The 23,401-nt window shown below is 39.0% G+C and overlaps 1 protein-coding gene across 2 annotated transcripts in view; it reads right to left on the bottom strand.

The window, feature by feature from the left end:
- C3H1orf185 (chromosome 3 C1orf185 homolog) overlaps window positions 1-23,401 on the bottom strand; it is a 30,197-nt gene that overhangs the window by 5,187 nt on the left and 1,609 nt on the right. Inside the window, exons 2-5 of one of the 2 annotated variants that reach the window (XM_087891055.1) lie at window positions 18,109-18,983; window positions 17,595-17,766; window positions 3,801-3,906; window positions 1,347-1,473 (exon numbers count right to left, since the gene is read on the bottom strand). In XM_087891055.1, the coding sequence (XP_087747181.1) occupies window positions 1,347-1,473; window positions 3,801-3,906; window positions 17,595-17,766; window positions 18,109-18,983 (1,280 nt within the window). Of the gene's footprint in view, window positions 1-1,346; window positions 1,474-3,800; window positions 3,907-17,594; window positions 18,984-23,401 lie in introns of both variants that reach the window. The other variant, XM_087891054.1, reaches the window with a different exon arrangement.

Genomic DNA, 23,401 nt, shown 5'->3' with positions numbered 1-23,401 from the left:
CTGTTATTAGGTATACCTTATCCTGAATTAAATTATCAAATATTAATATATGTTGAAGATTAACAAGTATTTTATTATAATGCTTAAAAGACATAAAATATTTAATTGATATAGTCATCAACTTACAACCACAACTGAACCCAAAATTTCCATTGCTATGTAAGACAGTTGTTAAGTGAGTTTTGTCCCATTTTATGATCTTTCTTATCACACTTATTAAGTGAGTAACTGCAGTTGTTAAGTTAGTAACATGGTTGTTAAATGGATTTGGCTTCCCCATTAACTTTTGCTTGTCAGAAGGTTGCAAAAGTTGATCTGCTGATCTCAGGACACTGCAACTGTCACAAATACATGCCAGTTGCCAAGGATCTGAACTTTGATCATGTGACCATGGGGATGCTGCAATGGTCATAAATGTGAAAAACAGTCATAAATCATTTTTTCCAGTGCCATTGTAACTTCAAATAGTTATTAAACAAATGGTTGTAAGTCAAGGACTATCTGTATTTCATAAATCAAAAGTATATTTGATACTAAATGGGCTGTGCTGCATTTAGAATATAGAGAATAAATCATATAGCCTATCATCACAGTATAAAATTGCTTTCACAACAGAGTTGCGTGGTATCCGAGAGTCTTTAGTGTTATGTTAGGAACATTCAAATTTTATTGATCAGGCACTGAAGAAACTAAAGAAATATCAGATTCTTAAAACTAATTTTGATGTATCAATTACTACTGGACTTAAAATATTAATTTTTATCACTTTGGAGGGAGAAGTGTTTTTTTAAATATAACATATACAATCAACAGTTTAGTATGTCTTTTTCCATTATTATAATTGCATTTAAAGGAACTATATTTTTTTTAAAAAATTATTAAATATAAATTGGAAAAAATCTGTATTCAAAAAAGAATATATATATATATCAGTCAGATTCTGTCATGGTTCCATTATTATCATCAATGTAGATGTGTTTTGGCTTTATACATACTTATAGGCTAAATATGAATTATTACTAACATCTGGCTTTATTCCAAATTTCTAGAATATAGTTGCATTGTACTGGCTATCCTATGTATCTGGTACAATATTCTATCCAATTCCAATTCGTTCTATTGGGATTCGCTCATTGAGATTTCAAAAATTATATATTGCACATGTCAATTTTCAGCTTAGATAGTATTCAGTATTCATTTTTATCACCCAAATGAAGAACTCCCATAGTGAATTTATACAAGCATATTTAGGGTTTTAATTAGCCTCAGAATATTGTGAATCTTAAGAGAGAAGCCACATATATTAAGAGTTCATTTTTTATAACTATAAAAGTACTGTAACTTACCTTTGATTGTACAAAATGAAAATTCTGTGAAACAGAAATAGGGGCATAACCTTGGGCATCAGTAGATTTAGACTTGGGAGAGGATTTTCCATCTTTCAGAACAGTATTGAAAAATTTTAAAACTTGTCTGAAATATATAAAAATAGATTACATACAAAAACTAAACATTTTTGTACTAAATTTTGTAATAAAAACTATATAAAATCGCTAATGATTTCTTTGATTTGCTGATCATATTAGGATGAAAGCATTTTTGTATATAAACTTGCACAATTTACACAAACAATATTTATTTAGAAATGAATATAAAATTACATGTATATTCCTTAAAATTAGAAAAATAGTAATAAAAATGAATGCCATGTGATAACAATATAATTAAGAAACAATTCTAGAATTATGGTTTGCTGAAATTTAAACTAAATTATTTTCTTTTTTCTCATAACTTTATTAAAAACTTTAAAAATAAAGATAAAAATTTACAAGAACAAAAAAAAAGATAAAATCAAAAGTGTAGAAAAAAAGAAAACATGAAGAAAAAAATATAAAGTAGATCCTTATAGACAAAAAGTGTATGGAATTTGCATCAGTATTAAACTTGGATGTCTTTTCTCTATCAAAGCTGTCAGTTTGGCCACCTCAAAAAGTTCCATCATCTTTACCATCCATTCTTCCATTGCGGGCAATGTCAAATTTTTCACCTTTGCACTGTGGTTATCGTGTATAAAAACAAAGCTCCATGACTTTTTTCACGTTGATTATTGATCAGTCTCAAAAGAAAAGCCTCTGGGTTCAATTTTATATTACTCTTAAAAATTTCCTGGATTAAGATACATAATTGGGTCCAAAACTTTCTAGTTATTTTCACATCTACCAAACATAGTAAAATAACTCCACTTACTGATTACACTTCCAGCATAAATTTGAAGCACAGGTAGTCTTTAACTTACCCCAGTCATTTAGCAACCACTTATGACAGACTTCCCAGGGGTATTTACAATGTCTTTGCCAAAAATTGACCTTTACTTCTAGTTTTTATCAAGACTGGGCCATGCAAACAATTGATTCACGTAATGATCCTGGCATTCACTTAACAACCATGATGGTCACTTTATGACTACAAACAAGGTCGTAAAATTGAGTTGGTCACAAGGGTACGTGCATTCCCCCCCCCTCCCCAAACACACATAATCTGCAGTATACAGCATTGATCTGGTGAACCCCAGCAACTTCTGGTCTGTCAAGTAATAAAAATTATCATCAGAAAACCATGCTGCTTTTTACCTTAAAAACAACAACACAGGTGTGTTTTAATGATGAAGTTGGGCTGAAGACACACTATTTTCAAAATTATCATTATATGACATAAAAGATTGAGAGAATACTGCATGACAGGTTATTGTTATCATTTTTTAAAATAATAATAACGGCAATATTCAAACAAGAGATCTAAATAGATGTTAACTAGAGTTGGCTGGAAGATTGAAAATATACTTCTGCAATGTAATTTCAAATCTGATAGAAAAGATACATCGATTCTCAACTTCCAAGGTACTAGTAATGGACCATAATAAAGGTATTACTACTTTCCCAGATAAATAATTAAAATTATGTATTTTGTTAAAAGAAAAAAGTACTTGAGTTAAACTGTGCATGGAATTCATAAGTAAAATGTAATCACATTTCATTTAAGGTTACAAAGCAAGTTTTTTTCAAACGAAGTACTCTTTGATCTGGAGAATCAATACTCTCTAACATAGAGTTCCCCAATCTTTCTGGCTTTGTGGACTGGTGGGGTGGAGAGGGGATGGTTTTGTGCAAGCGACAGGTATAGCACAGTTCCAAATGGTTCAGGGCCCGGTACTGGGCCATGACCTGGGGGTTGGGGATCCCTGCTCTTAACAGATCAAATTTTATCTAATTTTCATTACATTTCATCCTAAAAATATTCCTTTGTCCAAATAATCTCAATACACGTGTTATTAAATAAGGTTGTATATTAATCTGGTATTAATTGAACAATACTGTATTAATAACTATACAGGTAGTCCTCAATTTACAATAGTTCATTTAGTGATCAAAGTCACATCATTGAAAGGTGACTTATGACTATTCTCACACTTACAACTGTTGCAAGTATCCCCATGGTCACGTAATCAAAATTCAGATGTTTGACAGTTGGTTCATATTTATATTTGCAGTGTCCCAGGGTCATGAGATCACCTTTTGCAACCTTTTGACAACAAAGTCAATGGGGACGCTAGATTCACTTAACAATTCAGTTACTAACTTAACTGCAGTCATTCACTTAACTGTGGCAAAAGTGGGGCAAAATTCACCTAACAACTATCTCACTTATTAACAGAAATTTGGGCTCAATTGTGGTTGTAAGTGAAGACTACCTGTAGTCAGTTTGAAATATTTGAAAGAAATTATATAAATCCATTAACTTACCTTCTTTTAAGGTATAGATAAAATCCTGCTAACGCAATAATAAACAGAGCTATTCCAAAAAGTGTAGCACCTAATATAAGAGCATTGCTTAAATGTTGCAAAGCACCTAAATAAATAAAAAAGTTAATGTTAAAATATTATGTACTTCAGTTCATATTTATAATTTTTCAATACTTCTTCCATTGTAATTGCCTTAAAATCATGTTTATTCAGAATAAGCCCACATGATTTTTTTTTTATTGCAAAAGTTTTACAATTACATTTTCACCCCTTTTTTCACCCCCCCACCTCCCTCCCCAAACTTCCCATCCTCCCTAACCCTCCCTAACCCTCCCCCCCAGACTTCCCTATTATGTACTCATAACTAATAATACTGATATATATACCTGAACCCATCCCTCCCCCTATATTATTTTCCCTCTTTATCTCTTTACATTAAGATATTTCTAATACATTATTTTCAAATAAAAGCTATTTGGTACTTTCTAGTTTGGTATTTGTTCTGAACATATTCTATCCACCTTTTCCATTCCCATTCATAAGTCTCTTGTGAACAATCTTTTAAATATGCTGAAATCTTCGCCATCTCTGCAAAACTGGCCATCTTCAAAGTCCATTCCTCGATAGTAGGCAAAGCTTCATTCTTCCAATATTTACCTATCAACAATCTTGCTGCTGTTATCATATACAATATTAATTTTATTTCACCCCGTGTAAAACCCTTAACTATACCCAATAAAAACAATTGTGGAGAAAATTGAATTTTTTTCTTCAAAACATTCTGCATGACCCACCATATTTTTATCCAAAAAGCCTTAACTTTCCTACAGGTCCACCAAACATGATAATACGTAGCATCCAAACATTCGCATCTCCAACATTTTGGCTGAACATTAGGGTACATACATGACAGCTTTTTAGGATCTAAATGCCATCTATAAAACATTTTATAAAAATTTTCCCTCAGATTCTGCGACTGTGTAAATTTAACATTCTGAACCCAAATTTTTTCCCATGTTTCCAACATCACTGGTTCTTCAAAATTTTGTGCCCACTTAATCATACAATCTTTAACTAATTCCGTTTCTGAATCCCTTTCTAGCAAAACATTATAAAGCCTTTTAATATGCATTGGACCTTTCTGTCTTATATGTCTAACCAATTCTTCCTCATGCAACATAATACCAGTTTTTTGGTCCTCTTTCCATCTCAATTGTAATTGATTATATTGTAACCAAGTTAAATTAATCCCTTCGTCCAACAGTGTCTGCAAGGTCTTCAGCTGCCATCTACCCGCATCTGTAAAAAGAACCTCTTTGTATAAAACCCCCCCGAGTGACATTATATTTGTATTCCACAAGGTATGACCAAGATCCAGCCATAGCGGTATTTTATAATCCCATTTGAGTCGGTGCTTCTTCCAAACTCTCATCAAAGAGTCTCTAAGTATATGACTTTTAAATACTTTATCAACTTTGTCATCATAAAATAGGTAAGCATGCCATCCAAATTCAAGATCAAAACTTTCTGCATTCAATATTCCAGCCTTTTTACTTCCAAACCAATCACTTGTTAAAGTTAAAGCTGCTGCATCATAATATAACTGTAGGTTTGGAAGTTTAAGGCCTCCTCTTTCTGGAACATCTTGCATAATTTTCAATTTCACTCTCGGCTTTTTGTCGTTCCAGACAAACTTATTAAGTCCAGTTTGCCAAACTTTCAGTTGTTTATCACTTTTAAGCACCGGAATCATTTGAAACAAAAACAGAAATCTTGGCAAAATGTTCATCTTAACTGCTGCTATTCTTCCAAGTAAAGACAGTTGCAGCTTTTTCCAAGTCTCCATGTCTTTCTGAACCTCTCGCCACAACACCTCATAGTTATTTTGAAACAATTTCATGTTTGATTCTGCAACCTGAACTCCAAGATATTTTACCTTAGGTACAATTTCAAAACCTGCCCTCCTTTCAAGCTCATGTTTACGATCTTGTGTCATATTTTTGACTATCATTTTAGTCTTTTTTGAATTCACTCTAAAACCTGAAACTCTACCATAGTCTTGTATAATGTCGTTCATCAGGATTGTTGATTCCATTGGTTGTGATAGGGTAACCACCAGATCATCTGCAAATGCCTTTATTCTATAATCCTCTTGCCTTATCATTATGCCTTTCAAAATTTTTGAGTCCCGTATTGTATTTAGCAAGACTTCCAATGTTAAAATAAATAAAAGTGGGGACAACGGACATCCCTGTCTTGTTCCTTTTTCAATTTTAAACTCTGTCGTCAAACTTCCATTAATAATAATCTGTGCTTTTTGCTCTTGATAAATTGCTGAGATCGCCTGTATAAATTGGTCCCCAAAGCCCATCTTTTTTAAAGTCTTTAGTAGAAAATTCCAGTCCACTCTATCAAAGGCCTTCTCCGCATCCAAAAAAACCAGCACTGCAGAAATCTGTTTATTCTTGTCAAGATATTCCAATAAGTCTATTACTTGCCTTACATTGTCCTTCATATATCTGCCCTCAATAAATCCCGCTTGGTCCGCATGAATCACCTTTTGGATTACTGGCATCAACCTGTTGGCTAATACCTTCGCATAAATTTTATAGTCTGTGTTCAAAAGAGATATTGGTCTATAGTTCTCTGGTTTTTTAGGACCAACTTGTTCTTTTGGTATCAAAGATATATAAGCAGTTGTCCAAGATGGGGGTATTTTACCCCCTTGTTGAATATTGCAAAATAAATCTCTAAGTTGTCCCACCATTTCAGCTTGTAAAGTTTTGTAATACACTGCGGTCAAACCATCCGTGCCAGGAGCTTTGGCTGTTTTTAGCTGTTTAATTGCTGCTGTTATCTCCTCCTCTGTTATAGGATAATTCATTCTTTCCTTTTGTTGATCAGTAATTTTTGTAACTCTCTTATCCTTTAAATATTTTTCTATAAGTCCATTCTGCACCTCTTCTTTGGCATATAGTTTAGTATAATAATCCACAAAAGCTTCTTTAATTAGTTTTTGTTGAAAGATTTCTTTCCCTCCAATATCAATACTATCAATAGTCCGTATACTTTGTTTTTTCCTCAATGTGTAAGCCAACCATCTGCCCGGTTTGTTAGCGTTGCAAAATGTATTATGCTTCGCGTATTGTAAACTTGTTGCAACTTGTTCCGCCATAAGCATTTGAAATTGGTCTTTCAAAAGTTTTATAGCACTTCGTATTCTTTCATCTGTTGGGTTTTTAATAAGTAACTGTTCTTTATTCTTTATTTCCATTTCCAACTCAAATCTTTTCTTTTGTCGGAACAGTCTATGTTTAGAATTCATGTAGATAAGTACCCCTCTCATATAAGCTTTACTTGCATCCCAAACAATTTCAATTGGGGTACCTTTATTCAAATTTATTTCAAAAAATTCTTTCAAATGCTTTTTAAGTTCTATTGTATTTTTTTCATATCTAAACAAGTTCTCATTTAATCTCCAAGAACGTCTCTCAACCTTATCCATCTCAATTTCTATCCATACCGGGCTATGGTCAGTCAGAGTTCTTGGACAAATCTTTGTTCTTTTTGTCTTAACAAGTAGATCATTTGACAACAGGATAAAATCAATCCTAGAAAAAGATCTATGTCTATCCGAAAAAAAAGTGTAGTCCAATTCATTTGGATTATGTATTCTCCAAACATCTTTTAATTCCATATCTTCTTTCATATCAAAAAAAGTCTGTGGTAGTCTAATTCTAGACTTTGCCAAGCTCTTTTTATCTAGTTTAGAATCAATTACTCCATTCCAGTCTCCCATAATTAAAATAGATCTATAGTCCCATTGCAATATTTTAATATGTAACATCTTATAAAAATAATCCTGTTGTTGGTTGGGAGCATAAATTCCAATCAAAAGAATTTGACCATTTGCTGTGAGCAATTCAATTGCTACAAACCTACCATCTTGATCTGCTTCTATAACTTTCGCTGTTAATTTTTTATTTACATAAATAACCACACCATTCTTTTTCTGCGAAGTTGAAGATATATAATGTGCTCCTAATTTTGAGTTTATCAAATATTTTTGATCTTGAGTTGTGATATGCGTTTCTTGTAAACATATTATATCATTATTAAATTGTTTCAAATATGTAAATAATTTCTTCCTTTTCTGTGCTGAATTCAACCCATTGACATTCCAAGATAGACACTTAAAGGTCATCAGCCTCTTTCTGGAGCACAGAGCAAAATATTTGAAGTTCATCCGAGAGCTTCGATCTCGCTCCTCCCATAGCTCCACTCTCTTGTACGGTACTCTTAACTGCCTTCTTGTCTTGTCTTTCCTGTTGTTGTTGTTGCTTTTGTTTAAGTAGCTTGGATTGGGCTCTAGTTAAACGTTGATCTTTAACTTCTGTCAACTGAATCAAATCCAAAATTGGAGAAGAATCCAACAAGGGCTCACTCAGAAAACCTCCTTCTGCACCTTGCACATTTTCTAATTCCTGCTTAGACTGTTCTTTCAATTGCCTCTCTTCACTCTCCTTAATCTCCAAAACTGTAGATGTACGTGGAGATGGTGTTCTTTCCTTAAGAATAGTACTGTAAAAGTGTTGTGCCTTCTCCACGGTATTCAACCGATATCCTTCTCCCTTATATCTAAAAATTATCCCAGCTGGTGCGTCCCACCGGAAGGGTATCTGTAAATTTCTCAATTCCTTAACAAGAAAACCAAATTCTTTTCTAGCTTTCAGCATTTTAGGAGGTAATTCTTTAAAAATTTCAAGTCGTGAGCCCCCCACTTGTACAGAAGTGTGAAAAGATTTTTGCAGGATATCATTTCTAATTTCTCTCTCAGTAAAGTATATGACCACATCTCTAGGCAATTGTCTTTGTCTGGCCACCCAAGAGTTCACTCTGTAAATTTTATCTATTTTATGAAATACCAAATCAGGATTAGCTTGTAAAATCTTAGCCAAGGCTTCAGAGCAAACCTGTCTCAAATCCTGTCTCTCCTCCTCTCGAATTCCCCGAAGCCGTATGGCAAATTCCATCGCCCGGAATTGTATCATAACAATCTCATCTTCAATTCTCTGCATTTTATTGTCAACTTCATCAATTTTATAATCATTGTCTTTCATCTTAACATTAACTTCTGATTTGAATTCTTCAACTTTAAAATCAACTTTCCCAATAAATTCTGCCAGGCCAGACGCCACTTCTGATATTTTTTTGGTCACCTTATTTTGATTCTGTTTCACCATGTCTTTAACTTCATTAATTTCCTGCATAAATTCCTGATGTGATTTTTGAAGTTTATCATCTATCTCCTGTTGACATTTTTGAAATTTGTCATCCAGAGTTTTAGAAATAAATTCTTTTAAATCTCCCACATCAAATTCTTTTTTCTGAGTTTGTAGCTGTTGAGCAGGGGGAAGTTGCGTTTGATGTTTGTGTGTGGGGGATCCCCCCCCTAGTGCCTTCCCTTCCTGCTTCTTTGAAGCCATCCTGGCTCGTGATCTAGTTTTTCTAAAGAGGGAGGTTCCTTTTCCTTTCCCTCCAGCACAAAGACTTCTAAAAAAGTCCCCCAGATTTGATCAAACAAGGGTTAAAATAAAGCAAAGTCCAATATTAAAAAGGGAAAAAATTTTCCAGTTATTTCTCTTATAACAAGCAAGGCAGCTTAGTAGCAACTTGGAAACTTTGTAGCAAAACAAAATAACTTCACCAATCCACACTCGCTGGCTCGTTAACTCTGAAGCTAGGCGCCATGTTTTTTCAAAGCACTTTCACTCATTCGCATTTTCTCAGATTGAAAAGTCAACAAAGTGCTAATACTTGCGTTTCCAAATTTCAGGATTCAGGTAGTTTCGCTGTTTATTAAAGCTGGTTCTTTCGCTTTAAGTTTCCTGCAGCCGGCTTGTTCTGCAGAAGCAGAATCGTCCCACGCCGCCCGGAGTCTCAGCAGGTTGGAAGGGAGCCGCGCCTGTTTCCTCCCCAGAAACGATTCCCTGGGGGGTTACAGGGGCTCGACCTGTGCCCTGCTATCTCTCCTCCAACAATCCTCAGGATTTTGAAGTTTTCGAGCCACTTCTCGATCACGAAGCGGCTCTACAGGCGGCGGGGCTGGCGGAGCTTCAAAGAGCGCCGCCGTCGCCGAAGACAAGGAAACCGGAAGCCCTGAATAAGCCCACATGATTAAATGTAGTCCTGTCTGCTGCATGGCTGTGAAGAAGATAATGGTAATTTTCAGTAAAGGAATGGTGCTAAGAGATAGACTGTGAACTCTTCACAATTTTCCATTATTCCACAATGCATTGTCCTCCTAGTTGTTTTTTCCAGCTAGACTCCAAAATCAGAGGCAAAGCAAGATAAATCTGATTGGAAAGGGGATGATTAGAATAATGAAAGAATTCAGCATCTGTTGTGACTTTCAATCAATCTCATGTCTTATTTATAGCTGTGCAGGTGTCCCATTTTTGAATTAATTACTAGTATATAGCTTTGAGTATTTCAGAAGTTCTGCATTTTATAAAATCTATTGTTCATTTTGATTTTTTATGACAATTATGATCTCCATTCAAACATAAGTATGCAAGGATGGAAATGGACGTTGGTCTTACCTGATACGTCCTTTCTCTGTCAGGAGGAAATGGCAGTCAGGCTGGGTAGATGCTCCATCTAATGCATAGGACTGAGTCTGCCAATCAAACTGGCTCCGCCCTCCTGGCCTTCTCCAGTTGTTCAGCGAGGGTGAAGACGCAGACCAATGTGACGTGTCTTCCTGAAATGATAATTAGAAAACCACCCACCCCGGCCTAATGCCCAGACCGGACTCAGCAGGGTGGGGCTGACTGCCGTTTCCTCCTGACAGAGAAAGGACGTATCAGGTAAGACCAACATCCATTCTCCTGATAGGAGGGAAACGGCAGTCAGGCTGGGGACATACCAAAGCTCTATGTCCTCCAGGGAGGATGAGGTCCGGATCCGGCCGCCATTAAGAACGATGAACCACCTGAAGAACCCGTCTTCCGAATGCTGCATCAGCCGATGCGAAGGAGTCCACCTTATAGTGTCGTATGAACGGGCTTAGGCTGGTCCACGTGGCAGCCCTGCAGACCTCCTCCAGAGATGCCTGGGTAGACCAAGCCGCAGAGGTGGCAACGCTCCTGGTTGAATGTGCTGTGATGTGGCACGGCACGGGAATGCCCAAATGGCGGTAAGCCATAGCGATAGTGGCTCTGATCCACCGACCCAAGGTGGGACCTGCAATGCGGGAACCGCTGGCTGCCGGCTGGAAAGCGATGGAGAGCCTCTGTCTTGCGGATAGGAGCCATCCGGGAGATATAGATCTTCAGAACCCGGCGGATGTCTAAGGTGTGCCAAGAGCGTTCCAACCAATGGGACAGATGAGGACAGAAATTTGGGAGAACGAGCTCCTGAGCTCGGTAAAAGTTTAGAGTTCACTTTGGGGAGAAATGTGGGGTTGAGGCAGAGAACAACCCTGTCATTGTGAAAAATACAGAGGTCCGCTCAGATAGAAAGGGTGGCCAGTTCTGAGATGCGGCGAGCTGACGTGATCGCAACTAGAAACGATACCTTAAAGGACAGTAAGCGAAGGGATGCCTGGTGACAGGGTTCGAACGGTGGCGCCATAAGAGCATTGAGGACTTTGTTGAGGTTCCAGGTGGGGAAGCGATGAACAACCGGAGGACGCAGATTAGCGGCCCATCGGAGGAAGCTCTGGATGATGGGATGCCTGGAAAGTGAGTCGGTTGATCTGCACGCCAGGACCAATGCTATAGCAGCCACCTGACGCCAAAGGGTGTTCAGTGCCAGACTTTTTCCAAGACCATCCTGGAGGAAGGTTAACACGTGAGTGATGTTGGCTGAAGTGGGAGACACAGAGGACTTGGAGCACCATAAGGAGAAGGAGCACCAAGTGCTTCCTATATCCGAGTTGTAGAAGGACGGCGAGAGGCCTGAATGGTGGAAATGACGTCCGGCAGTAGCTTGGCCGCCTTCAATATGAGCCGCTCAACCAAGCGGTCAAGCGGAGCCACGTGGGGTCCGGATGGTGCAGTGCCCCTTGTGTCAGGGCCACCTTGGAGTCCGGAATGCGCCAATGTGGGGCTACAGACAGGGACATTAAGTCTGCGTACCACGGCCGTCTGGGCCAATGTGGGGCCAGGAAAATGAGCTCTGCTCCTTCGTCTAGCAGCTTCCGGATCACCTTGGGGATCACTGGGATGGGAGGAAATGCATACAGCAGCCCCACTGGCCACCCGCTGTGAAGAGCGTTCATGGCTTCGGCCCTGGGTTCCGGGTACCTGGAGAAATATTGGGGAACCTGGTGGTTGATAGGAGATGCGAAAAGGTCCACCAAAGGAGTCCCGAACCTGGCCGTTATCCCCTTGATCCACAAGGTTCCGGCTGAGGGCGTCTGCTTGGATGTTTGCAGAACCTGGGATGTGGTCCGCCTTGATGGAATTCAGGTGTGTCTCGGGCCACATTCCCAGTTGAAGGGCCTCCGTCATGAGGGATCTTGAGTGGGTGCCCCCCAGCTTGTTGATGTGGGCTTTGGCGGTGGTATTGTCTATGAGGACCAGAATGTCCTTCCCAACTACCTGATCCTGAAAGTGGGCAATGGCCAGGTGAATGGCCCTCAACTCGAGCAACTTGATGTTGAGGAGGCTCTCCCGTGCAGACCACTGACCTTGAACCATGTGATGGAGGAGGTGGGCGCCCCACCCCGTAAGGCTGGCATCGCTGGTGAGTTGAAGTCGAGGAGGTTCTCTGTAACAGGAACCCCGAGAGATGGCATTTGAGGTCCACCACAGTAAGGATCGTAGCACCGGGCTCGGCCGTTGCAGACGGACGAGGGATGTGTTGCGTTGGGCTTTTTGGAAGGGCAGCAGAAGCCACTGAAGTTCGCTGCTATGTAAGCGAGACCACGGTGTGATTCCAAACGTAGACACCATCTTGCCCAATAGACGGGATAGCTCTAGGACCGTCACTGAACCAGTGGACAGACATTTGTGCACTAAGGAACTAAGGCTATCCTGACAGTCGGGTGACGAAGACCATGGACAATTTCGTGTCAATAAGTGCCCCCAAATGTAGGATATGGGTGGATGGGGAGAGGTGACTTTTGGGCCAATTAATAGAGAATCCGTGGCTTTGCAGAGTGGAGAGAACCGTGGAGAGGTCTCTATGTGCCTCAGAAGGGGAAGATGAGAGAATTAGAATGTCGTCTAAATAATAGATAAATAAAATAAAATTGGATTCGGATAGAGTGAGAACGAAGATGGCCAATAAGGGCTGCCATAAACTTCGTAAACACCCTGGTAGCTGAGGAAAGGCCAAAGGGAAGGGCCTTGTATTGGTAATGTTGTCCCAGAAAACAGAAACGAAGGAATTGTCGGTGAGCGGGCAATACGGGCACATGGAGGTAAGCCTCCGTTAGATCTATGGAGGAAAGATAATCCCCCGGACGGACCGAGAAAAGGGATTGCATCTTGAACCGGCGATAGATTATATACCGGTTCAATGATTTGAGATCTAATATGGCCCTCCACCTGCCAGAAGACTTCTTTACGATGAATAGGCAGGAGTAGAACCCCTGGCCCTGTTGGAACTGGGGGATCGGCTGAATGGCCTCGATTTGAAGCAGGTGGTCAATGGCAGCAGAAACTAGTTCCCGTTTGGATCTGTTGTAGGATACAGGACATGGGAGAAAACGGGGAGGAGGGAGGGAAAGGAATTCTAAAGAAAGCCCAGAAGAAATGGTGCGCAAGACACAGGAGTCCTCGGTGGAGGACTCCCATTGTGTGGAAAAGAGGGACAGTCGACCACCAATGGGAGGGGAGGAGGGAAGTCTATCTGGGTCTCCTGTAGAAACGCCCCCGCCCCCCACGATAGGAACGCTTGGGTGGAACCTAGTCCCTTGTCTGACCTGAGAGTCTTGGTGAGATCTGGAAGCAAAGGGCCGTTGAAAACGAGGCTGGAAGGATGACGAATCGGAGGCTCGAAAGGACTGGTACTGTGAGGACGCCAAATAACGTGAGTCACCACATCTGGAGGCTGTGGGAAGGACCTTGCATCTATCCCTTGTCTCAATGAGGAGAGGATCCAATGACGGGCCGAAGAGGTTGCCAACGGAGTATGGTGCGAGTTGCCATTTGCTTCGCATGTCCGCCTGCCAATTGCGGAGCCACAAGAGCCGGGGTGAGGCAACGGTGGAACCAAGTGATCTTGCCAAAAATCTAGTGGCGTTGAGCATTGCGTCCGCTGAATATTCCAAGGCAGCCGAGATTTTGTTCAGGTCCTGGTGGGATCTGGCGTCGGATAGAGGAAGGCAACCCTGGAGCTGCTTAAGCCAGATCAAAGCCGCCCTGTTGAAAAACGACACCGATGTGGATGCCTTGATAGACCAGGCAGTAGCCATGTGGCCCTTGAGCAGCGTCTTCTCAGCTCGCTTGTCCTCTGGTTGGAGCGAATCCTCGGCTGGACCCGTAGGATGTGTAGTGTTGGTGAGGGCCACAATGGGAGGATCCACCATGGGGGGTTGGAGAAGATCTGCCAGAGGGGCCGCCGAATTGTAAAGGCGCTTGTCTAATCCGTTGGGACTGGGCCCTACCCCCGGAAGGGACCATTGACACTGGAGCACGTCAGTAAACAGCTTTGGGGCAGGTATTGTCTCAGGATCGATGGTAGGTTCCGCAAACATGGCCATTGCGGGGTCGCTAAACGAGAAGGTAACAGCCGAGGATGGAGGTTCTCCCAAGTGAGTAGTGGTGATACCCTTGAACAGGAGTGAACGGAAAACCTGAGGCCTGAAAAGGCCTATGAACAAAGGCTGGTCTGAACTTAAGCCTTCATCATCAGACCAGGCCTGTTTGTGGGAGTCGTCGACCTCGGAGCCTGAAACCTGGTCAGCTGAGGATTGGTATTCGATCCTGTTCTGAAAAGGAATCCTCCAGATCCCTGGGCTGGACCTGTTGGGAGGAGCCTGGAGATGTGGGTACAGTGTCCTGAGAAGGCACTGAGCCAGGCTCTGTCTGATTGCCCTAGTTATGATAGCCTCCAATGAATCCACCATGACAGGAGGCGGGGGGGCTGAGCTGGTGATGGAACTGAGGCAGGAGCTGTTGCAGGATCCTGTTGCTGCAATGAGGGAACAGGATCAGGAAGTGTCTGGAACAGTAGTTGGCTGTCTGGAGCTAGGACAAAGGAGGCCGCAGCTGAAATGTCAGGGGATAATTCCCGCGCTGACCTGGTTGATTCTATGCCAGGCTTGCTGGCAGTAGAAGGCCTGGCAGTAGAAGGCCTGGATCTAAGGCCAGGATCGTTGGGCCTGAGCTTTGAGGAAGGCCTTTTCAATGTGTCTCCTTTGATCCTCCTTAGAGGATGAGGAGAGGGAGGTAGCCAAGGTGGTCTTCTTTCCCCTGGCCTTTTTAGCCAGGGGAGGCAAGGCAGAGGCACCCTCTAGAGCAGTGGTTCTCAACCTGTGGGTCGGGACCCCTTTGGGGGTCGAACGACCTTTTCACAGGGGTCACCTAAGACCATCGGAAAATACATATTTTCAATGGTTTTAGGAATAATTTTATGGTTGGGGGTCACCACAACATGAGGAACTGTATTAAAGGGTCGCAGCATTAGGAAGGTTGAGAACCACTGCTCTAGAGGGTCCCTGAGGCGTTCTGCCTGCGTCTCCCTGAGGCATTCTGGCGCGCCACAGAACCTGACCACATGGCGGCCACCATCTTGAAACCGGCCCAATGAGCTAGCGCGGCCAAAAAATTCTGAGGCGGCTGCAGGAATCGCTGCCTGACCTGATTCGTCCTGATGTGAGGTGTGGGTCCGGAAAATCGCTAGCCCTCCGGCTATTAGCGCAACTGGAGCTCTCGGTGAGACTCCACTCGAGCCGAGGCGGGCTGCTAGGCAAAGGCCTTTGAATTGCAGCCAAGCTCCCCCGATCTTCCTGGGAACTGCAAAGGGACAGGCGGAGCCTGTTGAGTGTATCTGCCAGCTGGCAGATACAAGCCGATCCCGGCTGTCTAGAAGCGTTCAATTGAAGTTGTGAGGGAAACTCGGAAGACACATCCTCCAGCCTAGACCGAGTCGAACAACTGGGGAAGGCCAGGAGGACGGAGCCAGTTTGATTGGCAGACTTGGTCCTATGCATTAGACGGAGCATCTACCCAGCCTGACTGCCATTTCCCTCCTATCAGAAGAATATGTATTAATAGAACTTTATGCCAGAACAGAAGGCAGATAGTTTAGCATTAGTCAAATTTGCTGGAGGTCTTTATTTCATATTCCGCCGTGTCCTTAAAACTTTATTTTTTCATCAAGCCGGGCTGACTTAACATATTTTTAAATTTTAAATTTGTTTGTCATTTTAAACTGGGGCCAAATTAATATATATTCTTTTAATTGTTCTTAATGTTTGTATTGTATGTTTTTATCTGGCTGTACACCGCCCTGAGTCCCTTGGGAGAAGGTGCGGTATATAAATTTGAAATAAAATAAATAAAATAAAAATAAATATAATAAAGTGCAAGAGCTACAGCATGATATATTGAGTGCCACATTCAGAAAGTGGCCAGGATCTTTTTGGGAAGGAGACTAAGAGGTAAACCTTATCATAAACCTCAAATCATTTAAAGCACTCATTTTGCCCTCTAACAACTTCCAGAACAGCTCATTTTTTCTGTTTTCTACAGATGGGGAACATTTTAGAATCCATTGTTGTATATTATTTTTGTGCAACTTGCCTGGGGTGATTGCTTCCAGTACTTTTTTTCCCATTTACCAAGATCATGTGAGCCAGAATTGCCATTGATATTACTGATACAGAAAACAACTCCATTAAGATTAATCTTCATATTCTAATTGCCTTCTACATAGTTATCTCATCATATTTCATAGTTGAAGTATCTGTGTGGAAGAGCTTTGATTTCCTGATCAGGGAGTTTCTAGATAGGATCAGGGAGAATAGAGCTTTTATTCCTGAAGATAAAACAGCCATGATCTGAGCAGACAATTTGTGCAGGATAAAGTGTCTTGTACTTTAATAGGATGGAATATCTGAACCCATTGCTGTTCAGACTGTTAACAACTTTATTCCAACATTCTACATTAATTATACTACTTTAAGAAATGATGAGGAAAATCTAAGCATCTCCAATAAAAAATAAGTTAAATTTCTAATGGCACTATGGACTATAGCAAAGTTTCTTCTAAATGTAACAGGACAAGAAGTAACATAATACAGCAATAGACAATTCTTTTAACAGGCCTGCTTGAGTCTTAATACCCTTTCTATGAATGGAACAGACTTTGTAAAACAAAAGATTTTCCAATTATCTTCTCTACAGCTCCCATTACCCAAAATGTTTCAGGCCTGGAAGATCTTTAGAATTGGTACAAAAGTCTCAAGGGAGAAAGATTGATAGAACTAGCCAGCCCTAAAAATGATACAGAAATATCACTTACATTTTATGCTAATAATTCAGTATATATGAATTTAAGTGATGCATAATTTTTATGTTGAAACTAATTTGTTTCATCAAGTCAGAATCAATAAATTTTCTAGATTTGAAATCCTTGTTTGGTGCCATGGAGTATTTACTATATGTAGGGTATGAACCCAGTTTCTTTTAGACTTATATAAAGCTGGATATACATACTGAAGATGTTTATTGATCAACAATACTTTTAAACTGGAGGTTATTCAATTTATACATTTAACTTTGTATTAAAGCTATTATATCTTAAAAATATGTATGATAAACACAAAAATAAACCTACCTACTGATACTGATTCAGTTTTATTTTTTGCTGATCGCTTGGTTCTTTCAACAGTTGATGATGGGCTATTAAAGGTATCTTTGTAGAAGTATCGGTAGGTTAAGCCTGGAAAACCCTCTTTTTTAAGCCATTTTACCATCGGTGTTTTTAGAAGTGACATTTCAAGTCCTGTCTGAATAAAATACTTCTTTTTAACTCTCTCTGAAGATGGCAACAGATATCGTAACGTTTTTTTCACTTGGATTAATTGCTGTTTTTGATATTTCCTTGAGCTAAAAAAGTCTTGCTTCATACATATTGTAATTGTTAGAAACTTAAGATTTATTATGGAAAAATGCATATAGCAATTTTTGAACAAAGTGCCCATTTCATTTTCTCCAAATTTTCTCTCTTTTCTAGCTCTGACAATATTGCCCCATTTTTGTATTAAATGTTTGTTTCTATAAATTTTTGTTTGAAATACAGGGATTTTTTTCCTTTGAATGTTAAACATCTTTTTATGAGTTGAGTATACCTTTTGTATGTGTCTGTTTCTTTGGTAAGTGAATAAATATCTGAATTGAAGCTTCTGATTTGCATAAATTGATTTTTTACTTCTTGTTTTCCATTTCCACATCTTAATTTTTTCTTTAATATTTTTTTCCTGTTGTAAACTTTTAAATCCTATATATTTTTTTCTTTCTCTATTAAGTATTTTCTGTTGATCAGAAACTATTCTGTGCAAATTTTTATTGTACTCATTTGTAATCACTTTACAAAATTTTTCTTTCACAGAAGCTAAAAGTCTATCAATACTATTTTTACATTTTTCCTTTAAAATGTTTGCTTCAATATGATCTCCTTTATGTTGCTTTGTAAATTTTAGCATAATGCTTTCCAAGCTTTTCTGACTTTTTTGCAACAGTTCTTCACTTCTTAATATATTTGCTTGATGTTCCATATAACTCATGGGTGATCTGGTTTTCATGTATTTACATCCATTTTCAAAATACGATGCATGTGATTTGTTATCTTCAAATTTCTTTCTCACATTAATATACCAATTCATCTTTACTTTACAATCTTTAAGATTTGTATTTATCAACATACGGAGTCTCCTTAAATAATTTATTTCCATTAAAATGTTACTAAATGTTACTAATTGCTTTTTTGAAATTTGAATGGTTTTTTTGACTCCAACTAAATTTAGATTTATTTTAAACTGAACTGCATATCTTAGTTGATGGTTCTTAATGGCATTTTTGCCATGAATTTTGAAATTCATTCTGAAGCTTTTGTAATTTCTGTTGTCCTTTTTCAGCGTAGACTGTTCTGGGATTCTATTCACTGATGTTTTGTATGAATCATTATCAGATGCTATTAATAATTGTTGATACTCTTTTAAATGCCCTGCAACAAAGCAAATAACCCTAGTTTAATTAAATATTTCAAATCACATTATCATAAAGTCAGGATTGTATTCCAAGACCTGCTTTAATAATAGTAATAATTTTGGACAAGATAGCTCCCTTATAAGGCATGTATACTATATACCAACAAAATTTTCAGAGATTTTTAATGTTATTAATTAGATTAACTTGCTTAAGTTTAAAATTGTAATTATAAAAAGCAATTTGGATGATGTCTGTGGGAATGATATGGAGTGATGCATCCATCCTTCTTTTTTTTTTTGTAAATATATTTTTTTATTTATTTTTTCAAATTTAAACATAAAAACATAACTTTCAAGAGCAAAAATCTCGATCCGGTCATAGATGGTTACCACGCTTACATTCCTTTCACAAGCTCAATTCACAATTTCCATTACATCTTTTATAAATAAACAAAAAAAGAAAAAAAAGAAAAAAAAGAAAAAAAAGAAGATAAAAAAGAAATTCAAAACTTAAGAAAAAAACCAATTTTACCTCAAATTTAACATTTTCATCTATATAAATCCATTATATCTATCCAAAATTAGTTTCAAATTCACTTTCACTCATTTTTACATCTGCATAACAATTCTAAACATATCTTTATTCTTCTTTACCTTATATCTTATACAAGTCATATCAAAATAATTTTTATAATATTCTAACCTCGTTAAGTGTTTACCTTACAATTTTATCACCATTTATTCTTAGTGTCAATTCAATACCACTCCATTTTTATTATATTTTATAAAACAACATTTTGTCTAATTTTAATCCTTTGACCCTTATCCTCAAATCAGTTTACCTTAGTTTTTTTCTCCCAGTTTACATATTACACACATTTCTCACGAAGATACATTTTATTTACTCCAATTGCTAATATATTTTCCACTATATCTCCCTCTAATATTTAACTATCTTCCAGCTTGTTCTATTTGATTAATTCTCAGCTTGATCCCCTCCAAAACACCATTTAGTTGATTTCAGAATAGTTCCTCAATCTCCTCCAACTCTCCTATTTGTTTGACTGTTTCCAGCATTTTGTGGGCTGATTTCCAGCATAGTCTCCTCCTTAACTCCCTCCATTGTTTAGCTGATTTCCAGCATAGTCTCCTCCAACTCTCCTCCTATTTGTTTGGCTGTTTCCAGCATTTTGAATTAATTTCCAACGTATTTCCACCGAGTCTCAAACTCTTATCTAGTTGGTATCCATCCCACACATTTTAACTGTAATATAATTATCTGTTTTATATCATTTTTCCATCCTGCTCTTTCAATTCAAATCTCAGTATATTTCATAATGATCATCATTTCCAACTTGTATTACCTTAATTCAAGATTAATCACTAGCATCTGTTTATCTTGTATTTTGTTCAATCAATCCTTATTCATCAGTTTAACATTTGTTTGCAAATTAAAATTAAAACGTATTACATCAAACAGTACATTTTCTTAAAATTTTCCTGCCTCAAAATATATTCTTCTTTATTATTTTTATCCCCTTTATATCATCCACTATTTTAATAGCCACCTCTTATTTTCTATTTTATTATTTCACAACCCTTCCTGTTTTTATCCAAAAATCAAATATACCTAGGCTTTTAAATTTTATCATATATACATAGGCTTTTAAACTTTACATTTCAGTTAGTCACATTTAAATTTATCCACTTTAATTCTTCCTTTTCCTCTCTGTCCAAAGTGCTCTATTTCAAGGTTCATCAGTTCAAAGTAAAGAATTTCTGTATGTCCCTTTAAACCTTTTAAAATGTCTGTTCCAAGCGTAGTGCATCAGCTTCCTGTCTTTGTTAACTACGCCACACCTAGTTTTGTCAGTCTCCATCGTTAAAATCCAAAATGTTCTTTCTTTCTTCTTTCTTAAAATCATCTGGGACAGAGTAGGAATCTCCAAAATCCTTATATCCAATATTAATTTCAAGTAATCCAAGGTAAAAAGCCAATTACCATGTTTCTTTTCCACTCAGAAAGGGAGATCTCTTCAATCCACTTCCCTGCTTAATCGCTGCAGACTCCGTGGCTATTTTGTAGCCATCCATCTGTCTATCTTCATTAGCTTCATTTTCTTTTAGAGGCATTAATTCTCAGGAATATCCATTTCTCCTCTCCACTCCAGTTAAAGGCACAGTCAAATTTCAGAGATTTATTAATGCCAAATCATCCAGTTTAAGTTTACTGCAACAAAATTCAATTTGGGTCTTTTACCCATTTTTTTTTCCTTTTCAATCTTTAAGCCCCACAGTCCAGCAGCCGCTTTTAATTTTGGGGTCTTATTTTCCAATAATTCCAAATAGGTATGTTATATTGCCTGGGTTGGTGTCACTCACCCGGCTTCTTGATTTTTGCTCTTTCTTCATCTTCCTCCAGCACAATCCTTGTTCCCGGTTGCCGTGGTTTCAGGGCAGCTGCCATGGCTGCCATTCCGCTGCCGCCGACGTGAAGAAGCCTCCGGCCCCTAGGAACCCGCCCGTTCCTCTCGGCCGCCCAAGGCGTTCCTTCTTGTCCCCCTGTCCCTACAAGACAGGGGAGGTCCGCAGACCTATCGGCGGCAGCTTAGCAGAGGGGATTTGGCAGGGCTCAGCAGAGCTCACCATTTCCCCGTCTGTGTCCCCGTGGCGCCAACCGGAAGTCTTCGCATCCATCCTTGTTTTTGATTACTTGGCAGCTTTTATTGATTGATTGATTGATTGATTGATTGTATTTATATGCCGCCCTTCTCCAGAAGGACTCAGGGCGGCGAACACAAGTTAAAAACATGTTCAGCAAAATCCCATTTTAATCCAAATTAACTAATAAATAATAAAACCCAGAATCAGAGTCGGCCTATTTGCTTGAACAGCCAAGTCTTCAGGTCCCGACTTTTAATACTATCAAGTTTCAATATCATCGATGGTATCCTTCTGGCTTGGCTCTGAGTTGGGAATGCATTGTATTACTGGCTTGTTTCCTTTCTGAGGTCAATTCCAGTTGCGTTGATAGGGCAGGAAGAAGTCCAACCTACAGTCCTTATCCTGTGAGATGTCTCAGGGTTCAGTGCTTTTTCCCATCAAAGTCTCCCTAAAGCTTCTGAATGAGGTCATCCTGATTTGGGGTGAAGTTTCATCAGTCTGATGATACCAACTTTATATCTCTACCTCAGGTTGTCTGAGTGATGCCATGGAGATTTTGTTTCAGCCCTAGAAACTAACATCTAAATGGGACATATCAGGTTTCAGCTCTACCCTAGCAAGGCCAAACTGCTTTAGGTTTTTGGACTTTTGTCTTTGATTCTGGATGAGGCAACATTGCCTCTGACAGAATCAGCACAGTCAAAAGGATCCTCCTAGACTAGAGCCTAGAGTCATAGCTCCTGCTCAACTAAAAGGTGGCAGCCATAGCTAGGATAGCCTTTGCACAAATTTTGGATTATGCATCATTTGCACCATTCCTAGACAAAGAGGTCATACTCAGTCACTTACTGTATGCTCTAGTGACCTGATTGCACCACTGCAATGTGTTCTACATGAGCCTACCCATGAAGAGCATTTCAGTCAACATAAAATACAGTGGGGCGGCCTATTTATTTGTTTATTTATATTCCACCTTTATTATTTCTACAAATAATAGTGAATATTATTTCTACAAATACAGTGAATATGTAGAACCACCTTCCTTCTATTTTTCCCAGAACAACTCTGAGAGATGAATTGGGCTGAGAAAGAGTGACTGGCCCCAAAGTGTGACTTAGCCACTTTCATAGCTAAGGCGGGACTTGATTTTTAGTCTTGTTTTCTAGTCTGGTGTCTTAACTACTAGACCAAATAGGCTCTTATATTGTCTTATTAAGTCAAGTTGTCTTAAAGTTGCCTGTTGTTTGGTGCATAGGCCACCTCTACTATGAGAGCTGCACTGGCTAGCAGTATGTTTCTGGATGAAATTCTATGTGGTGGTCACTTTTAAAGCCCTTCATTGCTTGGGGCCAGGTTACTTATGGGACCATCTCTCCCCAGTTTTTTTCTACTGATCTCATTTACTTCAGCAGGACGGGGATGCTCCAGATATCATGTGCTAAGAAGTGTCATTTCATCCAAGAGGAGAGCCTTTTCTGCCATGACACCCGCTCTCTGGAATATCATCCCGCTAGAGATCAGATTGACCCTGATCCTACAGGCCTTCTGCAAGGCCTTGAAGACTTCATACTGTACATGCACTGAGGCTGCAGAGTTTGAGAGAAAGCCCATCTCCCATAAAATTAGCACCAGGTGTAGTTTTGTAAAACTTTTAAAGAAGACTTTCCTTCTCATCTGATCCCTATGGTGCTTAAAGTACAAGTAGTCCTCAATTTACAACAGTTCATTTAGTGACTGTTCAAAGTTACAAAGGCACTAAAAAAAGTGACTT

This window comes from Pantherophis guttatus, chromosome 3 (genome assembly GCF_059756535.1).
Source record: "Pantherophis guttatus breed Tessera chromosome 3, ASM5975653v1, whole genome shotgun sequence".
Lineage (NCBI taxonomy): Eukaryota > Metazoa > Chordata > Lepidosauria > Squamata > Colubridae > Pantherophis > Pantherophis guttatus.
The sequence above is the reverse complement of the archived record's forward strand: the minus strand, read 5'-3'. Positions and strand labels throughout refer to the sequence as shown.